Source organism: Pholcus phalangioides, unplaced genomic scaffold (assembly GCF_987345545.1).
Source record: "Pholcus phalangioides strain wild (caught in Gottingen) unplaced genomic scaffold, Ppha-v1.0 ptg000004l_1, whole genome shotgun sequence".
Classification (NCBI taxonomy): domain Eukaryota; kingdom Metazoa; phylum Arthropoda; class Arachnida; order Araneae; family Pholcidae; genus Pholcus; species Pholcus phalangioides.
Window position 1 is genome coordinate 7,993,699 of NW_028301597.1, and position 12,246 is coordinate 8,005,944.

At 38.3% G+C, this 12,246-nt stretch overlaps 1 protein-coding gene across 5 annotated transcripts in view; it reads left to right on the forward strand.

Moving 5' to 3' along the window:
• LOC149086517 (uncharacterized) overlaps positions 1-7,092 on the forward strand; it is a 183,784-nt gene extending 176,692 nt beyond the window's left edge. For all 5 annotated transcript variants that reach the window (XM_089255975.1, XM_089255976.1, XM_089255978.1 and 2 more), the window contains one exon: positions 6,821-7,092. In XM_089255975.1, the coding sequence (XP_089112101.1) occupies positions 6,821-6,939 (119 nt within the window). In that variant the 3' untranslated portion in view covers positions 6,940-7,092. The remainder of the gene's footprint in view (positions 1-6,820) is intronic.
• Positions 7,093-12,246: the final 5,154 nt, after the last annotated feature.

Below are 12,246 nucleotides of genomic sequence, written 5' to 3' on the forward strand. Positions count from 1 at the left end.
TAGAAGGATCTTTTTAAGAATTTTAAAGATTAAAATTCGCCAAAAAAATAAAGAGCAATAGCTAGCTAAGCGTCTTCACATGAGTAAAGTAAACAAAATGGCGTGGAGGGGAAAAAAGACGATTCCTTCCCGACGCAAGCAGCCAATCACAGGCCAGCAGTAGGAGTTTGTCCTTCCTCAACAGAGAGGGCGCTGATGTCATGTGTGGATTCCGGTTTTCCCATAGGACTGTTCACGCTTACTCTTAATGCAGCTTTGGCGGACACCGTGGCGATTATTGTTATGACGTCATCTAACGTAACCCTTGTATTCATTAGCATTCCGCGTATGTCGCTACTGTTTGTGACGTCACCGATCGAGATTGTATATAAACCTGTGCACAGTATTAGCACTACTACGGTTGTCTAACCGTTATCATGTTTAACAAATAAATAGTTGTGTTTACATTCAGCCTCTAAGCCTCCTTTTAACAATTATCATAATTTTTCCTCTGCTTCTCAATCCTTGCCTTCTCCTTCCCCCTTAAGCGATCTTCGTTGGGTTGGTAAGGCTTTAGCAGATGAGGGTATATCGGAACTGTTGTTCTAAGGCGACGCCCTATCAGCAGCTGAGCTGGACTACAGCCATTCTCTAATGGCATGCTCCTGTACTGCAGCAGTGCTAGGTATGGATCTGAATTTTTCTTCATCAGCCCTTTGGCCACCTTGACCATGGATTCGATGGAACCATTCGTTTGCTGAAATCTTGGACTTTACGTCATGTGCTCAAATCCATACGTCTGTGCAAATTCTTGGAATTGGGAGTTTCTCACTTTCTCGAATTGACCCCCATTGTCACTGTGTACCTCCTTCGGAATGCCATGGAGGGAAAGGATTTGCAGTGCTCAATAACATTCGCTGAAGTGAGCGAGTTTAACAACTCGTACTCTGGGTATCGAGAGTAGTAATCTGCAAGAAGCAAATACCATTTTCCGTTTAACTTGAACAAATCAATGGCTACCATTTCCCATGGAAAATCTGTTTGAATTAGTGGATCATGCCTGTTGCTCCTATTCTGTGAACACACAGCACATTTCTTGATCCTGTCATCAATTTGCGTTGACAGACCGGGCCACCAAACACACTCGCTTGCAAGAGCACGACACTAGTTCACTTCCAAGTGACCACAATGAAGTCGTTCTAGAATGTCTTGTTGTAAGACTGGTGGAATCGCAAGGCGACTGTTTCGTAGCAGTAAGTCATTCTTGATGAACAGCTCGTCCTTGACGTAGAAGTGTGGTAATTCTGCTTGGCTCAATGTCTTCTTATCTGGTTAAGTGCCAGCAATCAAAGAAATTATCTTCGAGATCGTGACATCTTTCTTCTGTCCATCTTTGATCTCTAATATCTTAGCCTCCGAAGCAAGAAGTGTAGAGATGACAAGTTTCACATAGGTCTTAGTCCCTTCCTCCAATTTGCCAAAGTTGTCACTCTCAAGAGGGGCTCTTGAAAGGGTGTCTGTTACTAAGAGCTGTTTACCTGGACTGTACGAGATTGAGAATGAATATCTCATCATCCATAGCCTGAAGCATTGTAAATGAGGCGTTAATTCATCCAGTTGCTTCGTTGAAAATATGGGCACGAGTGGTTTGTGATCGGTCTCAAGACACACTTCGAGTCCCATAATGAAGTCTTCAAATTTCTCACAAGCCCGAGTGAGTGCTAATGCTTCTTTTTCGATTTGTGTGTATCTTCTTTCTGCAATGGACATAGTTCTTGACACGTAGGCCACAGGGTGTACCGTACCGTCCTTGTGTTCTTGAAGCAACACACTTCCCAAGCCGTAAGATGATGCATCCACAGAGACGATGACCAGTAGCTTAGGATCAAACCGTGCTAGGACTGGTGCCGACGTAAGCAAGCATTGATTTCCTTGAAGCATCGAGCTTGTTCGGAGTCTCGCACAAAGTCATTGGCTGTTTTCAGTAGCGCTTGAACTGGAGTCAAAATTTCATTTAAATTTGGTATGAACCTGGCCAAATATTTCACCATTCCAATGAAACGTTGTGCTTCACGTAGATCTTTTGGTGGTTGAAGATTTTCTATGGCTTCTTCTTTCATTGGGTCAGGCCGGATTCCTATGTGGTCTATCAGATGACCTAAGAACCTTAGTTCAGTGATGCCGAAGACACACTTGTCTTTGTTGAGGGTGACGTTCGCATCATGGAATCGTCAAAGAACCTCTCTGAGACGTCTGCCATGTTCTTCTTGAGTGATGCCTCACACTAAAGTGTCATCTGTCAGGTTCGTCACGGCTGGAATACCCTGTTGAAGGTCTGTAATGTCTCGTTAAAAAACTTCTGGAGCTGAAGAAATTCCAAATGGAAGTCTCAAGAAACTGAACCTTCCAAAAGGCGTGATGAAAGTCGTCAACCTTCAAGACTTCTCTGCCAAAATCCTGTTTTGGCTTCCAGCTTGGAAAAGATCATGGCCTCTGGGGGTATCTGGCCCAACAGATAATGAACTGAAAGTAACGGAACCATAGCTAAACGAATCATCGATATGGCTGATGACGTTAAAGATACACTCATCAGCCGCATCAGGTGCACCGAATTTGCGCTACAAATGGATGAGTCTACTGACGTCGCGGGTTGGCAGTTTTAATGGTGTTTGTTAGATGTGTTCATTTACAAAGCTTTCGGGAAGACCTCCTTTTCTGCAAACCATTGCCAACCAACACATCAGAAAGTGAGATTTTTGATCTTTTGGACGAATTTTTATCATCAATGAAATGCCATGGTGCTGATGGTGCAAAGGTAATGATGGGCCACAATGCTGGAGCAATTGCCAGAATTAAAAATAAGGCAAAAAAATGTAGCAGTAGCCATGCGTTCTTCATAGACACGCACTAGCGTCGAGAAAAATGCCTTCTGAAAAATGAAGTTATGGCTGTGTTGAACCATTCTATAAAAATGATAAACTATATCAAATCGAGGCCTCTTAAAAGCAGGCTCTTCAAACAAATGTGCGAAGACATGAGAAGTCATCATGTGTCCCTCCTGTTGCACATTAAAGTAAAGTGGTTATCTCGAGGGAAAGCGCTTATACGTTTGATGGAACTTCGCTCAGAGGGAGCCGTATTTTTGATGGATCAGAACGTTTCATTGGCGACGGGTTTGAATGATGGAGACTGGGTTCACAAACTTGCATATTTGGCCGATATTTTCAACAAAATTAATGAAATTAATTTATCATTACAAGGAAAAAAAACCCACAGTTTTTGATGCAAGTGCCAAAGTGTCTTCTTTCAAGAGGAAACTTGTGTATTGGTTGGAATGTGTTGAAAACATGGACAGGGATTACTTTCCTCTAACAAAGAGCTTCCTGAAAAAAAATAATCTCAAAATTCAAGAAGCAGTGCAAAAAGCTATCCAGGCACATCTCGAAACTTTGAAAGACTCTTTTGAACATTATTTTTCTACAGCTCAAGAGAAGACACTCGATGACTTTAAATGGGTATTGAATGTATTCAGCGGGAATAAAAGACCACCCAGTCTAAACTCAGAAGAATACGAGGTCTTGGTAGATTTGACATCACATAGCGAACTAAAAATTGCATTCAAAAACCAAAGCGTACCCAAATTTTGGCTTAAATTACAAGATGAATTTAAAATCTTGTCTGAGAAAGAAAAATTAGTACTGCTGCCTTTCTCAACCACATATCTCTGTGAAGCAGGATTCTCTGCATACACAGGAACCAAAACGAAATGCAGAAGCCACCTGAATGCAGAACCAGACATTTGTCTGCAATTATCAATTGATCCTGAAATAAGAAAACTGTGCAAACAAGTGCCATCACAGGTGTCTCAATCATTTATCAAACATACTATCATACTTGATCAAATGTAGATACATTTTTCATTGATAATTTATTTTGTGTTATGTCCTAATTTAAGCCTACTTTTGCATTAAACTGTACTCTAGATATATTTAGTAGATACTGAATTTGAATTGCCTTTTATGAATGGTAATTAAAAAAATATACATAATGAACGACGATGCATTTGAATTTAATTGGATATAAATTGAAGGAACTGAGTTTAACTCTGCTCACAGGTGTAGGGCCGGATGGGCATAGCAGTCTGTGCCTTCTTCCCCAGACGATAAAAAATTTTAAATATCTTAAAATATTCGGTGAAAAAATTAAAATTACGATTTAAAAAAACCCTTTACTTGCTGTCTTAATCAATCTGTTGATTTAAAATGCTTCTGGAGGTTAGTAACTAAGCATTTCTCTGAAAGAAAGTTCATGGGCCCCCTTCGAAGGTTGAGTCTGTGTACACCTCTAATTTCAAGGATGGTATTGTTGTTCTCGTTAATAAATAATAACCAGTTACAATATAAATGGTTTGATTTATTAAAATTTGGAAGAGATTCCATGTACGGTATGGTTAAATTTTGATAATAACCTGTATATATCTTATTTGTATGTGTAAGTAGGATTATAAATTGAGATATTGTGGTAGATTTCAAATTTTTGTGGTAAGTTTTCAATTATAATTTCATTGTAAGGGCATTTCATAATTGTTTAGACTTTGTTTTTACTTTGCATTTATCTATTAACCCCCCCCCCCCAGTTAGACTCTGGACACAGATGCACTCATACTAGCATTAAGACAATATCCATTTTTGAGAATGAAGTCTCAACCGCTGGGATTCTCTGGAAGCCTCTACAACTCGTAACAACCAAAAAAATGAATTGTTGCTCTCAAGCCAATATATGATTGTCTTGGAGCAGAATTAGTTTAAACACTTCCTGGTTTTCAGTTTTACTGGCTGTGACACAACAGGCAAGTTTAATGGAAAAGGAAAATTAACATTTTAGCGAGGATTTCTAAAGATTGGACAATGTGTCATTGAAGCATTTACAGCACTAGGAAAAAAAACATTTATTGGGTACACATTTTAGTGCTCTTTGTGTGGCAGTTATACAGATAACTTAAACAAATAGCTAACGTTAAAGATCTTCATTGGCATATGTTTGAGAGACTGCAATCTGAAAGTCTACCTCTAACTCAAGCTACTCTTAAACAGCAAGCACTTAGAGCTCATAATCAAGCTTTAGTTTGGGCCAATGATATCGAACTGATACCAGCTCTGCCTCCGCCCGAATTGTGTGGTTGAAAAAAGATAACTGTTTTGTTCCAGTTATTACTGACTTACCACCTGCTCCTGATGCTATAATAGAACTGCATGGCTGTAATACTAGCATGTGCCAAACTGGGAGGTGTTACTGCGCAACTCTATATACAGAAATGTGCAAATATGAAGGGGTAGAAGAAAAATGCATGAATTCATGATTGCACGTACTGTATGTATCTGATGATTTTTCAAACTATGATGACTAACTGAACCAAAATGTGCATTATTCACCACGCTACATTATGTACACTAAATGTAGATTAAATTCATGTAAATTTCTAACTACTTTAGTGTGGAAAATATCATTGTACAAAATATTTGTAATGTTCCCTTTATTTGCTACAACAATAAACGTCTTAAGGGGTTGCAAACCCTTTTACATGGGAAAAGTTATATCATTAAAAATACTATTTAACCATTGGTTTTCAGAGTTTTTCCACCACATTTTTTTATTTAGTATGCCTTCCTGTGCCGATATAAAATTTTTTATATCTCATACTTAATGTATTTTTTGAATAGTTTAAAAAAAATTAAAAACAGCTTGTGTGCATGATAAAATGACATGGCATAAATGTAACCATACAATATTGAAATTAAAATGAAGAAAATGGTTCATTTCATAAAATGAATCTGAGACTGAAATTTCATTGAATCATTCTTATTAAGAATTTAATTTAAAATTTAAATTTTCAAAAATTAATTTTTTTATAAGACACATATTTATGTATGGATCTGAAATGTTTTAGTTCATTTTATGAAAAGAACGGTTTTCTTCATTTTAATTTCAATATTGAATGGTTACATTTGTCATATCATTTTATCACGCACGGAAGCTGTTTTTAATGTGGGTTTTTTTTTTGAAAATTTTAAAAAAATTAAGTATTAAAGATATGTAGAATTTTATACTCTGGCATTAGGATAGTATACTTAATCAAAAGTATGTGAAAAAATTTCTAATAAATCAATGTAAAATAGTATTTTAATGCTATTTTAACTTTTCTCTATATTAGAGGGTATGCGACCCCTTAAAGAGTAGAAATTTTACCTTGTGATTGAATAATTTAACCCCCAAGGTAAAACTAAAAATTTACACCAAACATTTTATGTTCCCTGTAATGTACAAAATTAATATAAACTTTCAGGAGGAACTTTTTTTTAAACATGCTCCTAAACTATCGACATGGACTGGTTAAAATCCCGAATTTAACCAATCCGTGTCTATCACTAATCCTTTAACCTGCAATTGCAGTTAAACTCTTTTGGTGCATACGACCATTAGGAAGGCAAGAAATAATAGATGTGTTGTTTTTTGGTAAAGAATGGAGAGTTTAAGGTTTCGTGTAGAAACAATTTTTTTTTTTAGAATTAGATCTATTATTTATTACACATGATAATTTAACTAGCTTAACGTAAGACGGGTTCTTAACCTATGGGCCATGATATAAATTTTGGTCACAGGGCTTTCTGAGATAGGTTGTGCAAATCTAATTACTGTCATGTTATAAATGCACTTATTGCCAAACTGATTTTAATAATTTTGTAAATTTAACAGAGTTATCGGTTGCGGCTTAAAACAGGTTAAGAACCTCTGATCTGAGAACTAGATTAACCTAGTTTTTAATTATTTACCTCTATTTTAGTTGTCAACTGTATCCCAAACATCCAGGAAATTGCCTCCTTGGTAGCTGATTTGAACATCACAAATGACCTTTCTGCATTTGTAATGGCAGTAAGAAAAAACTTCAACAGACTTTTGTGAATATATTTTTTTCAACTATCAATTGATTATGATGATAATAAAATATTTATTTCTTCATAAAAAAAAACTAGAATATTCTTCACATTTAACCTTGTTTCTGTGAGCTTTTGTACATGCTGATACAATAAAAGAAAACAATATATATATTTTCAATTCTAGGATATTGATTCATTTTCCTCCTTTGTGCTCTCGGTTCATTCCATGCCAAATCACCCTGCCATGAAACCCATGGTCACAGATTTTGATTTTTTTTTCATTTATTGCTTTCACCATCCGTACATCCTTACTAACCATGTAAAATATTGTTTCCATATCTCTAAAACTTTTTGAGAAAAAAAATTAAGTTAAAATTTATCAAAAAATGATACAGATGACTTGTGAGGTTCAATTTTTAAGCAACTTTGTTTGAAAAAATCATTACTTTTTAGGTTTTCAATATTCAAGTGAAATTTCCACTAAAGTGTTCACAAAAACATACAGAATATGAGTAAAAATAATTCGTGTACACTAACATTTGAAATTTATATGCAAAGAAATTATATAAACTTTATTTTAAATTTTTCATGAGAAAAATTTTTTTAAACATTTTTAGACCACAGGCATAAGAGTTACCGAAACCAGTTTTATTCCCCCCCCCCCTAAATATATAGAGTAAAACATTGAGAAAAAATTGATTTTTTGACCAGCTGAATATTTATATTGGCTTACAACACAAAATTCATTGAAATCAGGTGACAAGTCCCAGTTCTTTGCAAAGCTTTTGATGAGCTGGTCTTTGCAATCCTTTCGTAAGTATATCTGCAATCATATCTTGATCCTGAACAAATTCAAGGAATATGTCCCCTTCTCTGATCTTGGATCTAACATGATGATGCCTTACATCAATGTGTTTAGTGTGAGCACGGAATTTTGGGTTCTCTGCAGATTTTATTGCAGATTGATTGTCACAATAAATCACAGTGGATTTCTGATGTCCTTTCAATTTCAGCTCGCACATTATTCCTCTCAACCAGGCACATTTCTTAGCTGCTGAACTTAGACATATATTCAGCTTCGGTCGAACTGAGAGCTACGGAGTGTTGCTGTTTTGACATCCAGGTGACAGCTCCTCCTGACATCATGAATGCATATCCAGATATGGACTTTCTGGTGTCCAAACAATTTCCCCAATCTGCATCAGCATATGCAGAAAGTTCAGAGTGATCAGCTTCATACATCATTTTCATAGAAACAGTTGACTTGATGTATTGAAAAACACGTTTCAGTGCAGTCCAATGAGCTTTTCCAGGGTTGTTGTTGTTGAACTTGCTTAGATGACCAACAGCAAAAGCTATATCAGGCCTCGTTGAATATGCAGCGAAGATGAGAGAGCCAACCAATTCTCTGTAAGGTACATTGGACATCTCTTTCTTTTCAGATACGGTCTTCGGTTCATCATTCTTGGATAGACTAAGTCCTACTTCAAGAGGAGTGGCAACACCATGACAACATGGGCAGCGTGCCCCCTTCCCCAGCGTCAAAGGTGAAGTTGACTGATCTAATGTATATATGCATATGTGAATTGACATCATCGTGCCCCCCCCCCCAGACTTCCAAGTCTATCTCCGCCTATGCATGACAATCAGACATGCCAAAACGGACACTAACATCCTTCAGATATATTTCTTGATCAATGAAAATTTTTCTGTTCTTTCGATCACGAGTGATCCTCATACCCAAACAATGGTTCACTTCACCAAGGTCTTTCATCTTAAACTTTTTGACAAGGGCAGTTTTGAGATCATCAATAGCAGATTTATCATCACTGAAAATTAGAATGTCATCCACATATATTCCCACAATGATTATTCCCACCCACCCCCCCCCCCTTCGATCTTGAAGTACACACAAGAATCTTATTCGGACAGAGTGAACTCAAGGTCGAGAAGAACATCATGTAGTAACATATACCATGAACGACTGGCTTGCTTCAAACCATAGACAGATTTCAAAAGACGACAAATGGATCCAGATGGAAGCTTGACGTACAGGTCTTCATCCAACTTCGGATGGAGGAAGGCTGTCACAACATCCATGTGATGAACATTCCAGTCATATTTAGCAGCAAGGGCAAGCAGAAGTCTGATCGAAGTTGTTCGGATGACCGGTGAGAAGGTTTCATCATAATCAAGGCCATAGCTTTGGGAGCATCCACGAGCAACCAAATGGGCTTTGTACCTTTCAATAGAACCATCAGCAGTCTGCTTAATCTTGAATACCCATTTCATGGAAATGGCTTTCCGACCTGGAGGAAGTTCAGCTGGACTGTCGCAAGTCAGTTTCCGACCTGGAATCCATGTTTGATTATCAGCATGCGATTTTAGTTCCTCGTCGGGGGCCGTTCAAGTATTATGTCATCATCGATGGGGGGGGGGGGGTTTGGATAATCCTTACGTCATCAGCCACCCCCTTATGAAAATATGAGTTAGGATTCAGAGAGATGAAGCTGATGACGAAATTTTGCTGACAAGGGGGGGGGGGGTCAAAAATAGCTAAAAATTTGATTATGTAATACTTGAACAGCCCCTCAATGGTCTTTGTCCAATGTTCAGCATCCTGGCTGTTCAGAGCTTCAGTCAATGATTCAGGTGGACATTCACACAATGAAGCTTGGAAGGATTCAAAATCATAATTGAAGATACGAATGTTCTGTTGGCGTGTATGTTGAGGATAGCGATCGGATCTAATTGGAACATTTGGCAAAACATCAGGTGTCCTTACAGTATAGGAGAAAGAATGTTCTGAACTGCTTTCCAATGATGTTTCAGTCTCTAGAGATGGCTCGGAAATAGTAACATTTGAAAACTGTGTACTCTGCATTTTCAGGCGACGGAAATGGATCATGACTCGGTGAATCCATTTTGCCAAATGGAAACTGGTTTTCAAAAAACTTCACACCTCTAACAATTTGCACCTCTTCTGTTTGGGGGTTGTAAATGTGATAACCCTTGGTTTCGTCACTGTAGTCAAGAAGGATACCATCCCAAGCTTTAGAATCCAACTTCTTTCTTTTACACTGGGGAATATGAACCATGGCTCGACATCCAAAAATGCAAAGATGCAATATGCTATGTTTTCATCCAGACCACAGTTCTTGGGGAGTGCGATTTTTCAGTGCTTGTGTAGGACATCGGTTACGAATGTAGGTAGCTGTCAAGACAGCCTCGGCCCAAAACACAATGTCCAAATTAGAGTTGAAATGCATAGCACGAGCAGCTTCCGTCAAAGTGCAGTTGAGGCGTTCAGGTACTCCATTCCGCTCGGGTGTATGTGACACAGTTCGCTGATGCAATATTTCAGCATCTTTCAGAAAATTTTCCATTTTTCCAGAGACATATTCTCCACCATTGTCAGAACGTAAGGCTTTGATTTTTCTTTTCATCTGATTTTCCACAAATGTCTTGAATTCAATAAATTTGTCAAAAACTTGATCTTTAGACTTCAGGAAGTATACAAAGCATTTTCGGGAGAAATCATCAATGAAAGTAAGAAAATAACGAGCTCCACCTTTTGATTAAATTTGCATGGGGCCACAGAGACAAGTTCCAGAAGATTTCCTGCACGTGTCTTGCTTGATTTTGGAAAGGATTGGCGGTATGATTTTGCACGAACACAAACATCACAATCCTCAAAATGAGATTTTAAATCACACTTGAAATAATGTGACTTTTGCAGCTCTCTTAGGGAACGAAAATTAAGGTGACCCAGTCTCCTGTGCCATATCTGACAGGTGTCTTGCTTCATTGAAGTGGTACAAACAAAGTTTGTTTCATTATCGAGACGATACAGTCCATTCACCTCTGTTGCAGTTGCCAAAACGGATGAGCTGTCAACCATGGGTTTCTCTTTTAGTATCTTGCAACCGGTCTCATCAAAGATGACTGATAGCTTAGGCTGACTGTGTATAAGTTTGCTAACACTCAACAAATTCAGTGCGAGCATAGGCACAGACATCTTTAGCATGTAGTGTTTTTGAAGAGCTGAGCGCTATGGCTACGTCCCTGTAACTGGCAATTTTTCGTCATTGGCTAGACCAGTGGTCGGCAAATTCATTATTCAAAAGAGCCAAATATCAACAGTACAACGATTGAATTTTGTTTTGAGAGCCAAATTTTTCAAACTTAAATTATATAGGTAGGTACATTGTTACTAACTTAATTGGGGTACTCCTAAGCTATCCTTTGCTAAAAATGTCCTCGATCTGATTGAGGTACGTTCGCTGAGGTCGACCCCTACCAACTCTCCCATCCACACTCGTCTTGTATATGTGTTTCGTCGATCTCTTTTCGTCCATTCTCTCTCTATATATATATATATATATATCCAAACTATCACAACATACCTTTTTCAATCCTCGACACTACATCATCTTCCACTCCATAACGCTCCCTAAAATAAACTTTAAATAAAGTTCAAGTTATTATTTTACTTGTTGTCTTACTGATATCTGGCTCACTTCTCTGGGAAATGTGCGGAAGACGGGTTCACTGTAAGCTCGTCCGACGAGATGTTAGCCTTTGACCTTTGAAGATCGGACACACCCCGCTTCCCATCTCGGAGAGATATCGAAGCGTTCCCGAAGAGTGGGTGTATCCGGAAAGTTTTATTAAAAACAATGTAACATGACCACCTCAGACGAAGGCAGCAAAAAATAAAATAACATAAAAATTGATCGTCAACCTGAAGCCATATAACAGATAAATCAACGGCAATGGGCAATCAAAATCATAAACGGGATTATAAGATGGTGGTGTATAGCCGTTCCATCCCATAAGAATCTAGTAATCGTCAATTGATTGGCGATAATCTTGGAATATAAAATTTCGAATCACGGTAAATTAGTCGCAGTCATCATCGTCTGGGCCGCAAGTCGTTACCGGGTGAACTAAGATCAGCACAATTCACTATATAGCCGAGTAAATAACACTTGATTCGTCCTTGCCATCAATGACTCATGGCCCCCCACATCCTGGAGTAGGGCCCTAGGCTGGGATCTTTTGCGGGCCCCCGGACCAGACTTTCACGGGCTCTCTTATGTATTTACAGCGTGAAAAAACAAAAAATAATGAAAATCGCCCCAGGGCTGGAGCCTTGTGGGAGCTATGCAATGACTTGATTCATCTCATTGCAGGTGAACTTGCTTATGTTTTCCATTTATCGGCTACTCTTGTTGACGCCGACGTGGTCGAAGATCATATTTCCTCTTCAGATCAATCACTGGGGCTCTTGCCGGTTTGATTTCGTCATCGCTCAGACGCGCACTTCCAG